Source organism: Sus scrofa, chromosome 10 (assembly GCF_054392235.1).
Source record: "Sus scrofa isolate SSC_HxYL_T2T_F1_AM1 chromosome 10, Sscrofa_HxYL_maternal_Yorkshire_Landrace_v2.0, whole genome shotgun sequence".
NCBI lineage: Eukaryota > Metazoa > Chordata > Mammalia > Artiodactyla > Suidae > Sus > Sus scrofa.
The window spans coordinates 67,410,134-67,434,578 of NC_139392.1; the positions used below are offsets into that span (position 1 = coordinate 67,410,134).

At 44.1% G+C, this 24,445-nt stretch overlaps 1 protein-coding gene across 6 annotated transcripts in view; it reads right to left on the reverse strand.

Moving 5' to 3' along the window:
- Positions 1 to 1,544: 1,544 nt before the first annotated feature.
- The window catches only part of MAP3K8 (mitogen-activated protein kinase kinase kinase 8), a 32,400-nt gene continuing 9,499 nt past the window's right edge, over positions 1,545 to 24,445 (reverse strand). For 4 of the 6 annotated variants that reach the window (XM_021064742.2, XM_021064740.2, XM_021064739.2 and 1 more), the window contains exons 3-8: positions 15,164 to 15,331; positions 11,050 to 11,311; positions 10,408 to 10,514; positions 5,208 to 5,360; positions 3,850 to 4,096; positions 1,545 to 2,678 (exon numbers count right to left, since the gene is read on the reverse strand). In XM_021064742.2, the coding sequence (XP_020920401.1) occupies positions 2,548 to 2,678; positions 3,850 to 4,096; positions 5,208 to 5,360; positions 10,408 to 10,514; positions 11,050 to 11,311; positions 15,164 to 15,331 (1,068 nt within the window). In that variant the 3' untranslated portion in view covers positions 1,545 to 2,547. Of the gene's footprint in view, positions 2,679 to 3,849; positions 4,097 to 5,207; positions 5,361 to 10,407; positions 10,667 to 11,049; positions 11,312 to 15,163; positions 15,332 to 24,445 lie in introns of all 6 variants that reach the window. The other 2 variants (XR_014817824.1, XR_014817825.1) reach the window with 2 other exon arrangements.

Genomic DNA, 24,445 nt, shown 5'->3' on the forward strand with positions numbered 1-24,445 from the left:
GCAGCTGGAATGGCCCCATCCATCTTCCATTAGGTGCTCCAAGCCCCCCCAACCCCCATAACCAGTAGCCTTGCTGCCTGAAGCAGGAATTACCCAAGTGGGCTGATGTTAGTTTCAGGATGCGAACATTCTGTCCTGGCTACAGCAAGACCTGACAGCCTCACTGCTCAACTCAGAAGGAAGTGGGCGGTAGAGCCCCTCAGAATCCTCTCGGGGCCTCCCGGCTTCTCTTACGTGGATGCTCTGTCTGGGGATCCATCCTCAGCCACAACCCATGGCTTCCCAGGTGGACAACTCTGAGTCCTAGGGCACAGGTCCCAGCCCTGACCTCCCTGGGCTGCTCTCCTGACCACCTCTCATTCCCACACACCCCTGACTGCCTTTTGGCAAACATCCCCAGATCTTGCCATGAGAGCTCAGTTTATTCAAAAAGAATGTTCTTCTCCAAATGGATTGGTGAACTGGAACTCAATTCATCTAGACTATTGAGATTTTTCATGAAAATCATCTAAACTTGTGTGCCCTGACAGTGGTATTGAGGCGGGGGCAGGTCCTGGCTGGTTGGGCTTGGTCTGAGATAGTATGAAAGCAGGTTCAGGGTCATGGAGGAAGCCTTGGGGCCGAAGCTCCATTAGCTTCTGGGTAAATCCACCTTGGCCCTTAATTAGAGAACTGACTCTTAGGGACACTGTGTTTCCTCTGCAGTGGGACAGTCTGGAGCAGAACAATATAAGGAAGAAATAAGCATGGCAGCCAGAAACACCTGGGTTCAAACACCAGATGTCTCTTTACTTGCTTTGTGACTTGAGCATGAAGTCACCTAACCTTCCTCTGCTTCTCAAAAAAAAAAAAAAAAAGAGAGAGGTGGCAATGCATCTTTCATGGGTGTGCCTTGAGAATTACAGGGAGGGCGTGTTTTCTGTACAAGCATTTAATACTATTCCCTCCGTGAATGATGGATCAGACTCCCATTCAACAGTTTTCACTAAAATTTGGTATATGTGATTGAAGTACACCTTCTACAAAGGCAAGCTGGTTATTAATAGGCCTGGAGAATGCAAGCAGATATTCAGAGGGAGCATAAATGTATAAAATCAAGATGCAAAATAGAACTGCACTATAGCCTGAACCCACAGTCAAGAATTATTTTCCTACCATAATGTACTGAAGGGATAAAACACAATCCAGGTGTTCCTGATGTGGCCCAGTGGGTGAAGGATCTGACAGTCTCTTGAGGATGATGGGTTTGGGCTCGGATCCGGTGTTGCTATGGCTGTGGTGTAGGCCAGCAGCTGCAGCTCCAACTTGACCCCTAGCCTGGGAACTTCCATCTGCTGCAGGTGCAGCCCAAAACTGAAAAGAAAAAAAAGCCCCTGCAATACAGATGGCAATGGCTAATTACAGCAGCAAGAGAGAGGAGCATGCCATTTGCAAAACTCTCAGGTATTCTTTGCCTTCTCGTGCTTGTAGGTTCTTCTCCAAGTTCTAGCCCAACCCCTAAAACCCATCGCAGTCCCAGTTGAGAAGCAGAGCCTTGACAATACTTAAGGCAAAATACTGCATTTATTCAGTTGATTTGACCCGTCATGTTGGACAAACGTATGGTTTTCATTTGCATGATGTAAAAACATACTTTAAGTAGGAATACTAACATATTTTACAGTGTTAAATATACATATATATAAGAAAGATTCATGGAGGCATTTGATATAAAACATACACAGTATGCCCTTTTAATATACAAATGCTGGAGTGAGAACAGAGTCATAAGAATTCTCAGAGGAGCATCATGAAGAAGTTATAAAGGTTTCCATTTCTCTTAAAGGTCACATTCTCATCCTTTGGGATGTACAGAAATTATGTGGTTTAACACAGTTTTATCTACATTCAAAACGTCACGTTTTAAATGTTTGAAGCATAGCGTGTACAGTACGAAATGTTTCCATAGGAACATAATAGAACCCGTCACTAGTGGTCTGTTGTTGGATGGCACCCAAGAAGTCAGTTGCCATTTTTTAAGACACTAGTTCAGCTTATTGCTACAATATTCAAGTTGTTCTGAATATAAAGACTTTCATTTCGATTGGAATTTACTGACAAAGGCTCAAAGACTTAGTACGATGTACACCAATATACACAAGACTATTCTGAGTTCAGTGAAGTTCCCATTCTTCAATGAGAACCAGGAATAGTCACTTTAGGCTAATACAGGATCCCCGTGATGGGCATTTTTTTTTTAGAATTTTGAACAAAGTGCACAGTGAATGGAACTGGTCCCCAGAAGTTCTTGATCCTTCCATGAACTCTCGACTTCCTTTGAGTTGGATGTACCCCCTGAGAAATGAGAACTTTTCAGCCCTGTGGGTCCCGGGGCAGCTTCACAAATCAAACACACAGGAACAGTGAGGAGTCACATTCATGCGTCATGGGAGCCCAGCCAAGAAATGCACAATCCACTGGACAGCACCCCAGTTCAGACTCAGCAGAGCCGGCTTCCCAGAGTTCAGTAAATGCTGAGTCATACTTTAGGGCCCAGAACTCCACCCATCAGCCATATTCCAGTGTCGGTGGGCCCCGGACAAGGTTGAAATAGCCAGCCAGGGCCCCCAGGTCTATGTAGAGAGAACGCTGTCTCTTCAGCATCTCCGATTCCTCAGTGCTTCCTGTGCACGAAGTATCTGAAAAGGGAAAACATTGCAAAAATGAACGAAATGACCAGGGGACACACTCAATGGGTTAAGAACTCAACTAGTAAGTATCCTTGAGGATGTGGGTTTGATCCCTGGCCCTGCTCAGTGGGTTAAGGATTCAGCGTTTGGGTGAGCTATGGTGTAGGATGTAGATACGGCTCGGATCCCCTGTGGTTGCAGCTGTGGTGCAGGCTGGCGGCTGCAGCTCTGATTCAACCCCAAACCCAGGAACTTCCATATGCCCCAGGTGCAGCCCTAAAAAGGAAAAAAACCCTAACCAAACAAACAAAAAAATACCACTTTGGCCCTAAGGAAACAGCATTCAAGCACTGGTTGAACACCACAGGCCAGTGTATGTGATCCAACGTAGATAAAAGATACAAAAATTCCAAAAAAGAGTCAACAACCGCAAGAAATTGGCTGGAGATCCTGGCCCATTTTCCAGCCTCCGGGATGATTCTCTTGAAATGCGGAAAAGACAGAGGAGACAGAGAAATGCAAAACAAGCCTGACTTGTGGGCTTGGACCCACAAGGAGTCAGAATGCCATAGATTTTCATAAGAAAAACAGCACCCCCCCCCTCGCTGTGCATAGTCAATGCTCCCAAAACACAGAGGGACTCTCCTAAATGGGAAAGCTTCAGAGCTGGCAAAGAGATTTTAAGCAGAGGAAGACTGAAATGCAAGTTGACTTCCAAGTCAGTATTTTACCAGTGCCCTGATGTTTCTCACCAAGGCCTGGAAGCATGCAGTGGCTTACCAAAACTGCATTAAACAGAACCCTGCTCTTTGCCAACAACAAAACCATCCCACTTGATCTGTTTTTAAAGGCAAATGCTATTCTCTGTTGCAAAAAAAAAAAAAAAAAAAAAAAAAAAAAAAAAAAAAAAAGAAGAAGAAAAGAAAAGCAGAGGCAATTCTCAAGGACAGTATCACCTCCACGTGCACTAGAAACCTATGATGTTTTGCTGGTAAATTAGCCAAATTGTTTAAAAATAGGTTTTCACTCACATCCTTGCTGAAATTTCCCAAACAACTTGTGGCATCAAGAAATCGCTTCATTTCCCCTCACCCCCAAGCACTTTCGCGAGCTCCTTTAGAAACTGGATGGAGACAGACAAAGGGAGGCGAGGGCCCTCTACCCGGCAGGGCGTCCATACCCGAGATGTTCTCGGGAAGTTCCAACTCCTTCCGGCTCAGCAGCCGCTTCCGCTCAAAGAGGGCAGAGTCCAGACTCTGACAGCGGGGCTGGTCCTCCCTGGGCGGGTTCAAGGCTTCATGTTTCAGTAGGTCTGCTGCCCGGGGCCGATGGTTGGGGTTCCTTTCCAGGGCGGCCCCTATCAGCTCCCTCATGCCTGGACTGCAATCTTCAGCTATATCTTCTAAAGGAGGCGCTTGCTTGTGGATCTACGAACAAACCAGCTCTGTTAGTATCCATGGTAAGAAAATATATCCTCAACAGGACAAGTATTCTTTTCCAAGACCCAGAAAGTCTTTTGTTTCCCACTACATGCCCTAAAGCAGATAGAATTCACACCCTTAAAAAATGTTTCCTTTGATTTCCTAAGGACACTAAGTTAAACCCACCATCTTTGGGGTTAAAGCAATCAAAGATACATGCTAGGTTTGGATAAAAAGTGGCAGCTTTATGGCGTTTACGTTGTGGCTCAGCAGGTTAAGTCATCTGGCATAGTGTCCTCAAGGATGCCGGTTCGATCCCTGACCTCACTCAGTGGGTTAAGGAACCAGCATTGCTGAAAGCCATGGTGTAGGCCACAGGTGCAGCTCCGATCTGGTGTTGCTGTGGCTGTGGTGTAGGCCGCAGCTATAGCACCAGTTTGACACCTAGCCCTGGGAGCTTCTATATGCTGCAGGTGTGACCGTTAAAAAGAAAAAAAGTGACAGCTTTAGGGGAGTTCCCTGGAGGTCTAACGGATAGGATTCAGGGCTTTCACCACTGTGGCCTGGGTTCACTCTCTAGTGACAGCTTTAGGGGAGTTCCCTGGTAGTGTAATAGATAGGATTCAAGGCTTTCACCACTGTGGCCTGGGTTCAATCTCAAGTCACAGCCAAAAGAAAAGTGATAGCTTTACATTGGAGCAGTGGCCAAAGATGCCTGTGCAGTAATGGGGATGTATCAGCTTCTAGATCTCTATTAGATCTATAATCTAACATCTTTTTAAGTGTTCAAAGACCATATACAACATCCTTCGCTCAAAGATTTATGCTACTCTGAGGCTTTGCAGCGGCATCTCGTATAATGGAATAGCATATCATTCCTGCCCAGTGCACACATTTTGATAAGTTCCCACTGAAATAAACGACGCCTCCTTGGCAGGAACGGGCCATTCCTCCACATGGGAGGAAATTTCCGCTTCCTCTCATGGGTCTTACGTCACCATCATCCCCCACAGGTGTGTTATCACAGGAGAGCAGCTCCCCCGAGCAGGTGGGACCCCCCCCCCGCCAACACACACACACTCGCCCTCCGCCTTCCCCCCTTATGGCCCCCACTTACTATGTATAGGTAGGAGGGGTAGGCGGAACGGGGGTAGCGCTTCACCCAGGGCGGGGTGCCCGTCTGCATGTGGATGAGCGTGGCCCCCAGGCTGTAGATGTCGGCTTTGGTCGAATGGCCCCTGCACAGGATCACCTCCGGGCTCATGTAAATCTGAAAGAGGAGCAGGACACGTCAGTCTGACTCTCCTCCTCTGTCTGGGTACCATCTCCCTGATCCAGTTCTGGAAGCTCACCCACCTCCCCCATCTTCACACTGCATCCCTTTCAAACAGCCCCTCTGCCCTGGTCCCTTCAGCAAAGAAGCACAGACCCTGGGGAACCAGGCAGCGCTGGCCCAGTTTCCCCCCTGCAGCCTCAGAACACCGTTTCCCACCAACTGAACAGCAGGCAGCAAAGCGTCCTCGGCTGAGAACACACCTGGGCCTCCCATGTATCAAAGTTCTACAAAGCACAGGCTGATGCTGACTGTTTTTATTAAAACACCACTTCCTGGATTTCCCCTTGTGGCTCAGCAGGTTAAGGATCCAACTAGTATCCGTGAGGATGCAGATTTGATCCCTGGCCTCGCTCAGTGGGTTCAGGATCTGGCATTGGCGGAGCTGCGGTGTAGGTCTCGGATGCAGCTCAGATCTGGTGTTGCTCTGGCTGTGGTGGGGACCGGCAGCTACAGCTCGGATTCAACCCCTAGCCTGGGAACTTTGATATGCCACAGGTGCATCCCGGGAATGGGGGGGGGAATTCTTGCCTGATTTAAATGGCCACTACAAATACACGTCCTCATTTCACGTTTGTCATTAAATGCCAAGCCGCTAATTATCTGCAATAATCAGAGGCAGCAGAAGTCCACAGGCTATGACCACTGACTGGGCAGGAAAGAAGAGCTGAAAGTGTAATGTTGGAAAAATGATCCTAACTGGTCATCTCTTGGTCATTGCATCTTATTTCTACCCACCAAGGAACTCAGTGACGAAACCCTAAAGTCATGCCATATGCACACTGTGTAAGTTCTCTCTGGTTTGAGAAGCGGATGCTGGAAAAGGAAGGCTAATTTTAGAAAGCCGTGTATATGTCTAAAAGTTAAAAAAAAAAAAAAAGAGAGAGAGAAAAAGAGCAAACACTGGGGACCCATGATCTGTCTTTACAGCTGGGACAGACATAGAGCAGTTACTACCCTAATGGTCAATATTTTGCTAAAGCTAGAGATGTTTTTATGCTGTCATTTGAATATGGAGTTCCCAGAATACATTTTAAAGTAAATAAAGAAGGAACTGGCTTACAAAAACTGGGGAAATTGCCCAGTTTCCCCCCCTATTAACTTGGCTCAAGTACTTCCTACAACACACTTCCTGGCGGGCTTCTCTCTCTCTCTCTCTCTCTCTCTCTCTCTCTCTCTCTCTCTCTGTCTGTCTCTCCGTCTGTCTCTGTCTCTCTATCTCAGCAAACAAGCTTAAACCAAGTTCCCTGTTTGCAAACTTGCCCTAAAGCAAAGACAGAGCATTTGGATCCTGCAGGACTTTGGTGCTAAATAAAATCACCAAGTTTAGCAAAATACATGCAGTGGGCGGGACAACTGTTAACAGAGGTGCCTTCCCCCGCCACCCCCCTTGCTGACTCTCCTAAGCAAGGATTAGGCGAAGTGCTGTGCCTGGTGTCGCCCACAACAGCTATGCCCTTGGGGCACTGGAGGGGCTGGGTGATGGCACATTGCTGTCCACCTTGTGGCCTGGCTGCTGCCCCTTGGACAGATTCCCTGCTGCCCAAGGTCCCGTGGCTCACAGTTCCTGTCTCCTCAAGCTCTATGGGGGGTGTGGGGTTCAAGGCCACTTCAGGCTGGCCGCGGCCAGGAAACAGGCCTGGGCGGACCCCAGCCAGGCTCTCTTGGGGGCTGTGCACCCTCAGGCATGGGCACCAGAGCAAAGGAGCCTAGAGGTTGAGGTCAAAAGCTTCACCTCTCCACACATTAATTACAAAGACTGTGTGTGTGTGTGTGTGTGTGTGTGTGTGTTCCTAGGCATATGATGACATGTGAACTTACATAAGAACTTCACAAAAAGAACCATATGCTCTTTAGATTCTAATTCGTTATTCACATTCATTATTTCTTCTTTCTCTGTATCAGGTAATTCAAAACAACAGCATAAAGATACCCTGGATTAACCCAGCATGTGCACTATGTGTCTACAAGGTTCATGTTCTGAGTGTGAAGGCTGCTGGGGACCAGTGTCTATATTTGTGAGCTCTGCTGGTGGGGGGCAGAGGGAGGTGCCAGAAAGCCAGGTGAGCAAGTTCAAATGGGAGAGCAAATCTGCACACTTGACCTTGACTAATTATATCTTCTTGGCTCTTTAAGGAAGAGGAGTCAAAACAAGCTTGCCCAGAGCCTTGGTGCCTTCACACTTACACTCATCATCACCCCTCATTCTCATACTTCAATCACGAGAGCTAAACAGACGCACATATAACTAGGAAGAGCAGAGCCAGTTTAATACTTCACAGAAAGCAAGTTACATTTGGTGAAAAGACCCTCAATCCTCTTCGGGAGATGCCCTGTCACTATCTCAAACCCAAACACACCCTTTCTGCGAAAAATCCCAGAAAGGAGACGTCTCTCTTTCTCCAGCTATTGCAAAACCTTCAACTGGATCACGCTGCCGGGAAGAGAAAGGTATTTTCCATCTTTGGTACCATAAATAGTTTGTTTCTCAAACTGGCTCCAGGAAAAAGGGTAGAATGTCACATATCTGAATGTCTGATGACTGCCAAAATATGCTGAAGTATTTTCCCAAAAAACCATGTCGTAAGCATTAAGTCTTATTAGACTGTGTGCTTTGGTAAAGTGTTCCTAAGATCTGGGGACTAGCACATTCTTTAAAAAACCAAAACCAAAAAAAAAAAAAAAGAAAGGGAAAAAAAAAAAAGGCTAGCGTTTTCTCTTCTGAATTTTATTCAGTTCAAAGAATAAAACTTTGAAACTCTCAGGAATCCTCTCCCTTGGAGTTCCCTGGTGGCCTAGTGGTTGAAGACCCGACATTGTCACTGTTGTGGCAAGGATTCGATGCCTAGCCAGAGAATTTCCTCATGATGTGGCCAAAAAAAAAAAAAAAAAAAAAAAAGGAAAATCCTCTCCCAAGTACTTTGGAGAATAAGTTCAATAATTGCAGCAAAAAACAAAGATTTCTTTTGCTGCCTAAAAGAGCCTTTGCTTTGAGAAAGTTAAGGCTTACAGAACCTTGGTTTGAAAAGCAGACAACTTTTTTTTTGCACTGTAATTGAGCCCAGGGCAAGACATTATTTACTAGCTAAACTAAAGGTTATCATTTGGTTGGACTCATGTGTTAATCTTTTTTTGTTTGTTTTTTGTGTTTTAGGGCTGCACCCACGGCATATGGAAGTTCCCAGGGTAGGTGACAAATAGGAGCTATAGCCACTGGCCTGTGCCACAGCCACAGACACTCGGGTTCCAAGCCATGTCTACGACCTATACCACAGTTCATGGCAACGCCAGAGCCTTAATCCACTGATCGAGGCCAGGGATCGAACCCACATCCTCATGGATCCTAGTTGGTATCATTAACCCCTGAGCTGCGAAGGGAACTCCCTCAGGTGGTAATCTTGAGGCAAAGGTGCAGCCAACTGCTCTCCCTCCATTTCCTGAGGGCATTTTCAACAGGGACAAGGGCTTCGGGGCTTGGGAGGCTGGGACAGGCCAGCATCCTGTAGTCATGGAGATGGGTCAGGAAGGCAGCCCCTTCCCAGATGCACCTTACGCCCATTATAACCTACAGTGAACTAAAACCGTGAGTCATAAACAACGCAGGTAAATGTAAAAGGATGGAGTCCTTTCTGGCCTTGTTGTGTGGCTCATCACTGGGACCCACAGCAGATGCTCAAAAGACACTCACTACAGGAATCAACTTTTTTTTTGGTCTTTTTAGGGCTGCACCCGTGGCATACGGAGGTTCCCAGGCTAGGGGTCTAATTGGAGCTGTAGCTACTGGCCTATACCACAGCCCCAGCAATGTGGGATCCAAGCTGTGTCTGCGACCTACACCTCAGCTGGATCCTTAACCCACTGAGTGAGGCCAGGGATGGAACCCTCCACCTCACGGTTCCTAGTCAGATTCGCTTCCATTGCGCCACAATGGGAACTCCCGGAATCGACTATTCAGCCTAATAATGTGAATATTAAATATATTACTTGAAAGCCAACGACTACATTTCTCTGAATCCCATTTAGATTCAGGAAAGTTTTATGTTTGTTGTTTTGGCTACACAAATGAGTTAAATATCACAGCAAATTTATATTTTCAAATTTGTGCTCCAATAGGTGAGGTTTATTTTACGATTCCCAGGATGAAAGAGAGGCCTGACATGTTGATGGTTCTCAATAAATGTTCTTAAATGACCATGACTATTATGCCTGTAACTGAACCAAAACAGTAACATTAGTTCTACTAAAAACACATATATTAGTTATATATAAAAAGCTGCATGGAGTTCCATCATGGCTCAGCAGTAACGAACTCAACTAGTATCCATGAGGACATGGGTTCGATCCCTGGCTTTGCTCAGTGGGTTAAGGATCTGGCATCGCCATGAATGGTGGGGTAAGTCCATGTCTTGGCTCAGATCTGGCACTGCTGTGGCTGTGGTGTAGGCCGGCAGCTGCAGCCCCCCTTCAACCCCTAGCCTGGGAACCTCCATATGCTATGGGGGCAGCCCTAAAAATAAAATAAAATAAAATGGGAATAATAGTATCTGCCTATGATAATGATACTGGGAAGAGTAAATAATCTAATTCATTAAAAGAAGTATACAGCACAGACAAATGCTCATTAAATATGTTGCAATGATAACGATGATTTGACGCAATGGTTTTCCTCCCCGTCTTTGTCCTTTCTGAAGCCATGCTAGAACACTTAATTTTCACTCGTTTTTTTTATTTTTATTTTTATTTTTTTATTTATTTAACTTTTTTTTCTTTTTTGGCTGCCCTGCAGCATATGGAGTTCCAAGCCACAGTTGCGACCTATGCTGCAGCTGCAGCAACACTGGATTCTTAACCCACTGTGCTGGGCTGCAGATCGAACCCATGCACTAGCACTACAGAGACGCTGCCAATCCTGTTGTGCCACAGTGGGAACTCCTCATTTTTACTTTTAATAAGATCTTGCCCATTGCTGTGTGAACATAATTACCTCTGTACCTCGGAGGTCCTTCGGAAAATAAATCTCTTCGGTCATTTGGACACTTAGACCAAAATCCACCAAGACAGCTTTTGTGGACATGAAAACAATGTTGCTAGCTATAAAGAGAGAAACGATGTTAGTGAAAAAATTCTTTATACTTCCATAACTAAAATGAAAATGTTATTTAAAATGAGTTCCAAATAAAGATACCTTGAAATGCTTCCCCTACTCACATAGGTGTATTAATATTCAAAAGAGAAGGATGAATCTGGGGAGAGTTTAGACAAAAATCACTTAGGAGGAGTTCCCGTTGTGGCTCAGTGGTTAACCAACCCGACTAGTATCCATGAGGATGCGGGTTCGATCCTTGGCCTCTCTCAGTGGGTTAAGGTTCCAGCATCACCATGGCTGTGACATAGGCTGCAGCTCTGATTCGACCCCCAGCCCGGGAACTTCCATATGCCGCAGGTGTAGCTATAAAAAGAAAAAAAATAAAATGGACTTCAGGAGCCCAGGGCAGCAGGAGAAGAGTGCTCCAGGGGGCTGTCCCTCCTGCCACTGAAGACCCTCAGACTGATGGGAGGAGTCCCTTTGCCTGTGGTCTAGCTCTAGTCTCTAAACCAAAAAGGGACACATCCAAAGATAACTCACGTTTAATATCGTGATGAATCACTTTCTTCGAGTGTAGAAAATCAAGTCCCTTGAGAACGTGCTTTGTCACCCAAATAATCTCAAATTCTCTCATGGGTCCACAGCTCTCTAGTTTCTCCAGAACGGACCCTCCCTCGCCCGCTTCCATGAAGAGATGGACAGTTTCGCCCCAGAGAACTGCGCCATATAACTCAGCGATGTTCTCGTGCCGGAAGCAAGCCTGGATTTCCACGTCCGATGGCTTAAATTGGTCTACTGGGATCTAGAAAACAAAAACACAAGGAAGATCCTAAACAACTCCAGGATAATGGAAAAAACACATAATACAGGTCAACCCACAAGTCAGAAGGCAAATAAATGCCCTCAAGGATACTTTGATGTGTTATGAAATCATGCTGCTGGGAGTTCCCACTGTAGCTCAGTGAGTTAAGAACCCGACTAGTATCCATGATGATGCGGGTTTGATCCCTGGCCTCACTCAGTGGGTTAAAGAGCCGGTGTTGCTGTGGCTGTGGTGTAGGCCTGCAGCCACAGCTCTAACTCCATCTCTAGCCTGGGAACCTCCATATGCCACAGGTGCAGCCCTGAAAAGCGGAAAAAAAAAAAAAAGAAAGAAAGAAATAAACTGTGCTGCTGAGTTAAGATAATGTTTACTCTCAAGTAAAGAATGATTTAAAAAAAAAAGATCCGCCTTTACATTATATACTCTTAAAGTAAAAAAAAAATAATAATTCAAAATAAAGTAAAAAAAATAACGAAACATTACTTTCATTAGGAGTATAGACATCCAACCAGATAATTATGCATGATTGAATCAAAAGAGGAATTTCCTGCAGTTCCCATTGTGGCTCAGCAGAAATGAATTTGACCAGCATCCATGAGGACGAAGTTTCAATCCCTGGCCTCCCCTTGCTCAGTGGGTTAAGGATCCGGCGTTGCCGTGAGCTGTGGTGTAGGCTGCAGACATGGCTCGCATCTGGCGTTGCTGCAGCTGTGCCATACGCCAGTGGCTATAGTTCCTATTCAACCCCTAGCCTGAGAACCTCTATATGCCGTGGGTGTGGCTTCTAAAAAGACAAAAGATTAAAAAAAAAAAAAAAAAAGAGAGAGAGAGATTTCCCATCTATTATAAATGTAATTTCTTTCTTTCTTTTTTTGTCTTTTTGCCATTTCTAGGGCCACTTCCACGGCATATGGAGGTTCCCAGGCCAGGGGTCCAATCAGAGCTGTAGCCCCTGGCCTACACCACAGCCACAGCAATGCCAGATCAGAGCTGTGTCTGCAACCTATACCACAGCTCACAGCAACGCCGGATCCTTAACCCACTGAGCAAGTCCAGGGACAGAACCCGCAACCCCATGGTTCCTAGTTGGATTCGTTAACCACTGCACCACAACGGGAACTCCCCTCCCTATACATGTAATTTCTACAGCACCTAGATTTGAGGTCATATTTTCAATATTCCTTGTCATGAAATAATATAATGTCTCTAGTCTCACCGTTCATGTTCCAACAATGCATACAATCAGGCACCAACCATATATTCTACAATAAATCAGAACTGATTAATAAAGAAAGAAGTGTCTCTTTCAGTGCACAGATGGAATGTCTCCAAAATATTGTGTCAGACTGAAAAAAGCAAGAAGCAGAAGTACATATACTAAGTTCCCATTTGTAAAAAAAAAATTTCAACTACACATACACATGTCCATAGAAATTTTCTGGAAGGACATGTAAGAACCCATTAATAGCATTTGCCTCAAGGAAAAGGACCTCATTCTTTAGCCCAAAGAATGGGCTAAAACCTTTTGAACCCATCTGAGTGTCTTAATTATATGTTTCTTTTTTAAGAAAAAAATATAGCTTAAAAATTAAATATTGCAGTGTCTATCCCCAGCTTAGTTCAGTGGGTTAAAAGATCCGGTGTTGTTGCAGCTGTGGTGTGGGTTACAACTGTGGCTCAGATTCAGTCCCTGGCCTGGGAACTTCCATAGGCCATGGGTACAGCCATAAAATTAAAAAAAAAAAAAATTAAATGTAAATACTGTAAAGAAAACAAACCCCCAAAACTATTTTCCAGTGCCTTCTGTAATGGAACTGAAAAACAGGACCCTTTGGTTCTAAGAGCTTGATAAAATATCTCCAGATTTTTTAATATTGAACATATCTCCTTCTAAATGCAACATTCAAATAACTTACTATATTACATCTTTTTCCTTTTAATACAGATGCTCTAACCAACCTTTATGAAGGAACAAATGAGGCCAATATATTACTGATCTTTCAATGATGATAAGAGACTGAAATGATACTGTTTTCTAGTTTGTTTTTTGTAAAATCAAAAATGAGTTTACTGCACTTAAAAAAAAAAAAAAACTTGAAAATAAAACAGACATACATAAAATATGTGCAAAGCTGGGAGTTCCTGTCATGGCTCAGGGGAAACGAATCTGATGAGCATCCATGAAGACAAAGGTTCAATCCCTGGCCTTGCTCAGTGGCTTAAGGATCCAGCATTGCCGTGAGCTGTGGTGTAGGCTGCAGATGTGGCTTGGATCTGCTGTTGTTATGGCTATGGTGTAGGCAGGCAGCTACAGCTCCGATTTGACCCTTAGCCTGGGAACCTCCATGTGCTATGGGTTCGGCTATAAAAAGACCAAAAAAAAAAAAAAGTGCAAAGCTGGTTAAGTATCAAACTCAATGAATTCTCAGCTAAACACACGCTGGTAACCACCATCTAGATCTGGAACCAGACCTCCACAAGCACCCTAGAAACCCCCTGCTATCCTCTGCCTGTCACTGCATTTTATGGGCACCCACTAACCTCACTTCCAGTAGCACCGGTTTGTTCAGCCTTTTTTGACCTTTATCTAAGTAAAATCTTGTTTTGTGTCCAACTCTTTTCGCTTACCCATATATAGATTTATCTGCCTTATGACAGTTTTAAATCGTTTCTTTTCTTCCCTGAACAGCATCCCAGTGTGTAGCTATATCACATGTCAGCATCTGGAAACTTTCCAGTTGGGCGCTATTGCAAATACGTTGCTATGAACATTCCAGCACATAGCACATAGGTGACCGCACATGCATGCCTACTGGGCGTGCACCCACAGGAGCAGAACTGCTGGGTCATGGGGCGTGTGCATGTTCATTATGGTAGAGCCTGCCAAAGTTTTCCAAAGCGGGATGCTTCAGCAATGATTATTTAATAAAAAGATGGGGCCTTTTCAATAACTTGCCAATTCCAATTTCAATTCAGTTCTTTAATCTGTAGTCCCGAGAAGCTTTGCCGCCTTCTCAGCATTTGCTCCCCTGCCTGGCCCCCTCCCCAGTGTGTGGGCTCGAAAGAGCAGCAGATAGATTTGCTCTTGCAGAACAGCTCCCCTCCCCCACCTTCCCACAAGGAGGATGAGGTTACACAAACTGGTGCTAAATACGTTAGTCCTTTCTTTTTTATCAGAGCAAACTGACTCAAAGCAACCATACACTTAAGTAGACTCGGGGCTGAATGGCCCCAGGTAGCAAGCAAATCTATAAAACACAGATGCAGAATTCTCTTGGGGCTCAGCCAGTTAAGGATCTGGCATTGCCACGGCAGCAGCTCTGGTCACTGCTGTGGCACTGGTTTGACCCCTGGCCTGGGAACTTTCACAGGCCACAGGTGCGGCCAAAGAAAAAAATAATAATTAAAAAAAAAAAAAAAAAACCAACCCTGGCGTTCCTGTTGTGGTTCAGAGAGTTAAGAACTGGACTGGTATCCATGAGGATGTCAGTTTGAACCCTGGCCTCACTCTGTGGGTTAAGGGTCCAGCCCTGCCTCAAGCTGCAGCGCAGGTCTCGGATGCAGCTCAGATCCAGTGTTGCTGTGGCTGTGGGGTAGGCCTGTGGCTGTGGCTCCCATTCAACCCCTGGCCTGGGAACCTCCATATGCCCCTGGGTGAGGCCTTAAAAAGACTAACTAAATAAGTAACTCCTAAAAAGGATGCTTTTTTGGGCAGAGCATTCTTAGATCAGATCCAAAGGTAGCCAGCTTTGAGTAAAGCAAGTAAAGAAATACACAAAAGCCACAATGCCAGACACGAAGGGCACACAGTCAGGTTGATGAAGTACGTACCAATTTACACGCCATTCTCTTCTTAGTTTTGATATCTTGTGCTAAGTACACTTTTCCAAACGCCCCCCGAGGAATGAAGTCGGAGCCGATATTCCTGTAAGTCAGCTTCCAGGGGACGAGGAGAACATCAGAGTCTATCTGATAGCGCCCGTTCTGGGGAGTGATTACCTACAACCGAATAAAAATGCAGAAGGGTGAGAACTGCAGCAAAGTTCTTTTTCTGGCCACATGAGACCACATCCCTACACATGGCGTTCGAAATTAATGTCACCCTGTGTACTCTTAACAGTGGACAGAGGCTTTACTTAGAGCCCCAGCAAGACAGAGAAAGCTGTCCGGTCAGACCCGATCAAATTTCTATCCACTTTTGAGTAATTCTTTGCCAAAGAGAACTTTAAAAATGATTTATCTAAGGCAGCATGACCACTGTGACCAAAAGGCTGAAAAGAAAGACTGCATCAATGTCGACTGGGCATGCGTGCAAGTTGACTTGTTTCCAGTTGAAATGTGCTAACCTGTTGGTCCACATAACTATTACTCACAGATGATGCATACAGAGAGAGTGTGGAAATTAACTGATGGTCACGGAGGATTCTGGAAAACAATGTGTTATGTCAGCCTCCTGAGTTGACACGCCGCATAAATAAAGTCAGGGCAGAAGTATTTCTCATCTACTCATTTAATATTTAGTGAGTGCATGACACATGCCAGGCACTGTATTTGGTGATGGGGAGGCAGCTAAGAACAAGAGACAGACGACCCTTGACTTCTAAGGGTTCAGGAGTCAGCACACAATTTCCAACAAGAGGTCTCAAAAGCAGCCGGCTCAAAAATTAAGAGAACTAAATGTCCTTTGACAGAGGCACAGATCAAGAAGATGTGGTACAGGAGTTTCCATCTTGGTGCAGTGGTTAATGAATCCAACTAGGAACCATGAGGTTGTGGGTTCAATCCCTGGCCTTGCTCAGTGGGTTAAGGATCCGGCGTTGCCGTGAGCTGTGGTGTAGGTTCCAGACGCGCGGCTCGGATCCCAAGTTGCTGTGGCTCTGGCATAGGCCGGTGGCTACAGCTCCGATTCGACCCCTAGCCTGGGAACCTCCGTATGCCGTGGGAAGAGGCCCTGGAAAAGGCAAAAAAAAAAAAAAAAAAAAAAAAGATGTGGTACATATATACAATGGAATAGTATTCAGCCATAAAAAAGAATGAAAATAATGCCATCTGCAGCCACATGGATGGACCTATAGAGAGGCTCATACTAGGTGAAGGAAGTCAGAAAGAGGAAGACAAATATATATCACTTACATGTGGAATCTTTAAAAAATGATACAAATGAATTTATTTACTAAACAGAAATAAAAGTTAATGGTTACCAAAAGGAAAAAGTCAAGGAGAAATAAATTAGTTCACGATTAACGGATAACACACTCCTCTATATAAAATAGATAACCAATAAGAACCAACTGCACAGCACTCAATATTTTGAAATAACCTATAAGGGAAAAGAATCTGAAAAAGAATATATATATTACACACACACACACACGCACACATATATATGCCATACACTTGAAACTAACACAATATGGTACCTCAACTATACTTCAATAAATAGATAAATATAACAATTTTAAAAAGTTAAGAGAGAGATATCCTGATAGCAGTGGGGGTGACAAGGGTAGGTGCCCTTGTCAAAACTCCACAAATCTTGGACATTAATGATATGGGTCTTTTACTGGATATAAAATCTATCTCAATTTTTTAAAGAGGGAAAAATTAAATGGAGAAGTAATTATAATTAAAATGAAAACAAATGAATAAGAATCTCTGGAGATGTGATTTGGGGCACATGCTTAACAAAAAGTATGGGGGTGCCCTCTCAAGGGCTAGAGCCTCAAAAATATCGGTTTTACCCCCACATCATTAGTAATATTAAGACTTCAGATTATGAATTCGGGAATGACAGAACTATCAAAGTGGCATGAAGTTCTTTCAAGAGGGGAAGGAGCTGCAGGGGAATGTGGAGCACGTGGGGAAAGAGTGGACACCTGATTCACCTCCACATGCCTGGGGGGCTCCTCACACGGGCCATGGACTCTGCTCCGGGAATAATCCGGGTGACTGGAAGGGCTATTCACTCAGGACCCATTCTTGCTAATCTTGGCCACACCCCAGGAGCAGACATGCTCAGGATGAGTCAGGGGGAGAAGTAGAGAGTGACACTAATACTTAGAAACGTGAAGTCATTACCCTTAAAAACTTCTCATTTACTGAGCCTGCCCTCTGTGCAGGACCCGGGAGGAAAAATGACTCAGTAGAGACCACGGTCTCACCGAGTTTGAAATATGACCTCCTCTCTAGAAGCACGTCACCTCAAGTTACAGGAGGGTCACTTTTACAGCAGGCCGGGAACTGGACAGATTTAGTCCTCCCCATTTTCAGAGGGAACCAGGCTCAGGGCCCTCGGCGGCATCACTTTATTGCCTATTCCTTGCTATTAAATACTTACAGGTCCAATTTCACTCGATTCTCCAGGAATCCACGCTGGTGCTTAACTCGCCTTCATGAAAATTTCACTTTTTTTTTTAATTTTAATTTTTTTTTGTCTTTTTTTTTTGCTATTTCTTTGGGCCGCTCCCGTGGCATATGGAGGTTCCCAGGCTAGGGGTCTAATCGGAGCTGTAGCCACCGGCCTACACCAGAGCCACAGCAACGCCGGATCCGAGCCGTGTCTGAGACCTACACCACAGCTCACGGCAATGCCAGATCCTTAACCCACTGAGCAAGGCCAGGGATCAAACCCGCAACCTCATGGTTCCTAGGCGGATTCGTTAACCACTGCGCCACGACGGGAATGCCTATTTTAATTTTTATTTTAATTTTTTTATTGACAAATAGTTGATTTGCAATGTTATGTTAGGTCCAGGTATACAGCAAAGTGCTTTATATATATGTGTGTGTGTGTGTGTGTGTGTGTCTGTGTGTCTGTGTATAAATATATAACAATATATATAAATATATATTATATGTAACAAGATATATATTATGTTTATGTAACATATTTTATATAAATACATATATATCTTTACATATAGCAAGATATATTATATATTTATATAATATATAATTTTATATAAATACATAATATACATATATGTAAAGATATTAATGTATAAATATGTAACAGTATATTTATAAATATATTGCATGACTATACTAATATATTAGTATAATATATAAATAAATGCATATGTTCTTTTTCAGATTCTTTCTCATATAGGTTATTATAAAATATTGACTATAGTTCCCCATGCTCTTCAGTAGGACTTTGTTGTTTGGCTCTTTCATACAGCAGTTTGTAGCTGCTAATCCCAAACTCCTAATTTTTCCCTCCTTTCCTTTCCCCTTTGGTAACCCAAAGTCTGTTCTCTATGTCTGTGAGTCTGTTTCTGTTTTGTAAATAAGCTACTTTGTATCATATTTTAGATTCCACGAATAAGTGATATCATCTGAAATTTGTCTTTCTCCATCTGACCTACTTCACTTGAAAGTTTTCCTTACTCCTATCCATCCAGAATCTGCTACCATCCACCTTGACCCAGGGTCCTCTTAGTCTAGCCAAGAGGATGAAGAGTGAAGAATACCCACAATCTACGGAGGGCTAATTCTGGGCCAGGCACCATGCTGCGTCTTTCACAAAGTAACTCACTGAAGTCTCAGAACAGTCCTGTGAGGTGGGGACTCTGCATATCTCCATTTACAGATGAAGAAACTGGCTTCAAGAAGTTAGGTAACTCTCTAGGTGGTGACAGAGCCAGGACTCGAATTCAGGTCTGTCTGACCCCAAAGCTGTAGCACTTATTCTTCCAATAAGAGCCTTTGATCTTCCGGAGGCTGTAATGAAAGCTATGCATGATTGAATCCCAGTTATTATATGCCTGCATCTACACATCACTGAGCACACCCTGACCTTCTCTTCAGATCAAACACTGCAAAGGTCCTTTGCCCAGTTTCACAATCCCCCTCGTTCTGGGGACCTTTCTCTGAACATCCCGCAAGTTCTCCACGGCCACCTCTGCTGACAATCCCTGACCCTGCAGCGTAACAAGCAAGCACCAGCCAGTGCATGTTCTGCAAAGTTCCCTCATCTTTCCTGAGCCCTAGACCTTCCCTATTTGGGTTTGAAATGTTTCTTTTTCCTCCTTCTTCTTCTTTCCAGGGGCCCAAGCAAATAATCTTGTGGAAATCTGTGCTGCCCCTTCTCTTTTCAAGGTAGCAAAGCCAACTTCAAGTGCAGACCCTAGAGGGGTGCCTTCCCCAGTTCACTCCTCCTCCAGTTCACTGCCATGGATTCTAAAAAAAAAAAAAAACACTAGGCCCTGGGGTTGCACTTGATAGAAGTCCACAGGGAAGTTAGAATAATTCCATAAGGGACCTGTGTGATGTGGTGCCTAGGAAATGGATGTGATCTTGGGCTGCAGGAAAAGAGGCAAGGTGGAGTTCCCGCTGTGGCTCAGCAATAACAAACCCAACTAGTATCCATGAGGATTTGGGATCCGTCCCTGCCCTTGCTCAGTGGCTTAAAGATCCATCCAGCATTGCCGTGAGCTGTGGTGTAGGTTGCAGATGTAGCTCGGATCTGGCGTTGCTGTGGCTGTGGCATAGGCCTGCAGCTGACGCTCTGATTCGCAAAAAAAAAAATTTAAAAGCAAAAATAAATAAATAAATAAATAAATAACTGGCCCACTACCACACTAGTCCATTTCAGAGCTGAGACACGGACCCAGGCACTTTCGTGCGTGGGCCTGCAGCCTCACCCACTGCTCCTTCCATATATATATAAACACACACATTTTTACAGCCATGAGTTAGGACAAGGACTGAGGGGAGTCAGAGATGGATTTTAGCACCAGCTCAGGAAGGACCTTCCGGGAGTTCCTGCTGTGGCACAACAGGATCAGTGGCATCTCTGCAGCACCAGGACCCTGGTTCAATCCCTGGCCCAGCGCAGTGGGTTAAAGGATCCAGGGTTGCCGCAACTGCGGCATAGGTCACCAGTGCAGCTCAGATCTGACCCCTCGCCGGGGAACTTCATGTGCCTCAGGTGCATCAAGAAAAAAACAAAAATAAAAAGCACTGGCCGATACGACATGAAATGCCCCAGACCATGATGAATGCTTCATCACTGATTTCCAAGCACAGTCCAAAATGCCCCAGCAATTATTGGAGATGAAGGCAGTGATTCAAGCATCAGACTGAGGCCCTGACTCAAGGATCTGTAACTTTTTTTTTTTTTTTTTTCACCCTGAGAAGCCAGGATGACTAATCTCCTGGGGAACAGCAGCCAGCATTGGCCATCCACATCCAAGAGCAAGTTCCTTCAGCTCCCCAAATAATGACCCAAGAGGTTCAGAACCCATGTTAGGTCATTTGTCCCTAGATGAGGGTAAGAGTTGGTCTAGATCATAAGCAATCTGTGGCACTTTCATACCATGCAAACCCTGGCTGAGTCTCAAGTTTCTTCCCAGGTCCCGCTGGAAAGACGGTGGAATCTTTAAAAGACTATTTTTAGGAAAGCAGCACCAACTCACACACACAGGCAGACCACCATTTATCATGCGTATGCTTCAGGGTTTTTCTGTCATTCCTGGTCCTCCACCCTATCTAATGAATGCCCTGGGCGCTATGCCTGTTGGTCACCAAGTCTGTGCCTTCCTCTGGCACATTCTCGGCTCTCCATGCCCTTCATCTGGCCGATTCCAACTCAGTGATTTAGGCATCAATTAATCCCTCTTGGAAGCTTCCAACATTCTCCCTTCCTCCTACCCACCCTCATGGTTGTGTGAGGTACCCCGCCCGACGGTTTCCATAGCGACCAGGGCGTAGCTCTAGTGGGAAGTACTACACTGCATATAATGACCTATTTACACGCCTCCTTCAGCAGGCAGAAGGCTACCAGGGAGCACAAACTGTGCCACACTGTCTCTCTAGCACCTGGAAAAGCCCCCCATCCCCTGCCGATGTTTGAGCTCCGTCTAGCAAGTGAACAGATGACGACTGGAAGGAAAGCATGTGGTCCGTAGGCAGATACATTTGAAGGTCAACTTTACTTTGGGACCCATCTGTTCCGTAGATAACTAGCTGTCACGTTGTAAAGCAGAAGAACAGAGAGCAGCAAGGCCAGAAGAGAAGAGTTTGGATAGGGTCTTAGGGGGAGGACCATGGAAAGAGGAAGGTCTTGATGCTTCCCAGGAGAACATCTCATGAGGATGAAGGAAACCAGAAGCAAACGTTGCCTCCATCCTCTTGCCTCAGATCGGCTTTGATCTGGGATGGCAAATCTCGGTTTCTATGCCATTACTGATAAAACAGAACTGTGATGGGTTACTAGCTGTCCCAGGGATGTATCCAATCTTTAAGGTGACAGGAAAAGCCAACCACGGCTGGCAGAGCCATCAACCATGGGATGATCTGCCCAAGGAGGCAGGGGCTACATTCCTGGGGATTTTAAGCTTCTCTTGTTTTTCCATTCCATGTTTAAGTCTTGCTTAGGTTCATATTCTTGATCATCTTTTAAAACAAAAAGCTTCTTGAAAGTTTTAAAGACTCCTTTTATGATGTCCTGTTCTTAAATTTTCTCCTGAATATGTCTTGGTTCATTTCGAGAGCACATGCTTCTAAGGCAACATTTTACTCTTACCCTTTGCTGATAAGGTTTTCACTTTCTTTTCATGTCTTCATTTCTCCCCTTTGCTGCATTAGCTTCTCCCCACCCCCAACCTCCAAACCTTCAGGAAGCTATTGCTTTGGACTCTATCATTTTTCCAAATTCCCATCCGTACATTCCCAATTCTATGACCCATCTCTCAACAGTCTGATGCTCCAGAAAAAATAAGCTTGTCTCTATTAAAATATTATCATAAGAAAAAATAATGGGTTTATGCTGCACGTTTTCCTTTTAAATACCCATTTTAACAAATAAATATGTTAAAAAGAGAGAAATACATAAACAATTATGTTTCAGGTTGTAGACATACGTATTATGTTGAACCGGCGTTCTGCAGCAATATTTTAGCTAAGAAAATCAAGTCTCACCCTTACTTCAAATTATTACTTCCCAGGTATAAAAAGAAGTGCTCTTCTCAAAGTAAACCAACTATCAAATACAGTTTGGTATATCCAGACCAAAGCAAGTCATGGAACTATGCAAAACATAATCTTTCATTTATTTTTTTCTCCAAATATCATTTGCAATCTGGCTGCAAATTGGGCTATAGCTGAACACAACTGGCTTCCAACACAACAATTCACTACATAGTTGACCTAAATCACTGGGCTCTTTTTTAATTGGATGAATGTGGTCCACAAAGAGTGATAACAATACTACTACTAATAACAATAAAGCACTTGGACTAGACTCTTTACTTGTTCGGGACTGCCCTCCTTACATGTGCCATCTTGCCATGTAGCTGCACCAAAGAAAGGCAGGTATTTTCATCAATAAACATGTTTTGCAAGGTCCCACCCACTCGTTTGCGAATTGCTCTTTTGAAAAAATCGGATCATCTTTAGCCAGCACCTACACTCACCTTTGACACACAAAGAGACTGACGGACTCCCAGGCACACCTGAACACATCACCTGACTTCTGTTGTGACAACTAAGTGTTGTCACAATATTTTCGATTACTTGCATATTTGGCATACCTAACAAATATTCCACCTGTCACTCATGCTTTGCCAATGAAGGAGAGTGAATCTGTGGATAGCTATGTACTGCCCACAAACTCCATGTCTGCAAGAACTGAATTTAGCCAGTATTAATATTGTGACGTTGCAAGATGTGACAAGAGAGGAGCACAAAAATTCAGCCTTCAAAACTATGAATTAAACGGAACACTCTGTGACATAAATTGTAGCAATATTTGCTGGATCCATCTCCGAAAGCAAAGGAAATAAAAGCAAAAATAAACAAGCGGGACCTAATTAAACTGAAAAGCTTTGACAGAGCAAAGGAAATCATTATCAAAACAAAAAGACAGTCTCCTGAATGGGAGAAAATATTTTCAAATGAATACCCAAAATATGTAAACAGCTCCTACAAGTCAGCATCAAAAAAACAACCACCCAAGTAAAAAATGGGCGGAAGACCTGAATAGACATTTTCCCAAAGAGGACATGCAGATGGCCAACAGGCACATAAACAGATGCTCAGCATCGCTGATCATCAGAGAAATGCAATCAAAACCACCATGAGATATCACCTCACACCTGTCAGAATGGTCGTCATCAAAAAGAACAAAATAGCAAATGTTGGCAAAGATGTAGAGAAAAGGGGAACCCATGTATACTGTTGGTGGGAATGTGAATTAGCAAAGCCACTGTGGAAAATGGTATGGAAATTTCTCAAAAAACTAAAAAGAGAACCACCATATCACTCAGCAATTTCACTCTGGGATATAGCTCTGAAAAAAAATGTAAACATTAATTTGAAAAGATTCATGCACCCCAATGTTCATAGCAGCATTATTCACAATGGCCAAGGTATGGAAGCAACCCAAGTATCCACTGACAGGTGGATAAAAAAGATGTTTTGTGTGTGTGTGTACCCTCAGCCAAAAAAAGAATGAAATTTTGCCATGTGCAACAACACGGGTGGACTTGAAAGGTATTATGCTAAGTGAAATAGACAGAGAAAGACAAATATTGTATGACTATCACTTATATGTGGACTCTAAAAAAATAAAACAAACTAGTGAATATAACAAAAAAGACTCAGAGGTATAGAGGACAAACTGGTGGTTACCAGTGGGAAGAGGGTCGGGGTAGGGGAAACATAGGGGGAGAGGATTAAGAGGAATAAACTGTTATCTATAAAATTAGCTACAAGGAGAGAATGGATGTGTGTACATGGATAATTGAACTACTTTGTTGTTTAGCAGAAATTATCCCAACATGGTAAATCAACTATACGTCAGTAAAACTTGAAAAAAAAAATTAAAAAGCTACAAGGGTATATTGTACAACTTAAGGAATATAGCCAACGTTTTCTTTCTTCCTTCCTTTCTTTCTTCCTTTTTTGTTTTAGGGCCACACCTGTGGCATATGGAAGTACCTGGGCTAGGAGTCAAATCAGGGCTACAGCTGCTGGCCTATGCCACAGCCATAGCCACAACCATGCCAAATCCAAGCTGGATTTGCAACCTACACCATAGCTTGTGGCAATACCATATCCTTTACCCACTAGGTGAGGCCAGGGATCAAACCCACATCTTCATGGATAGTA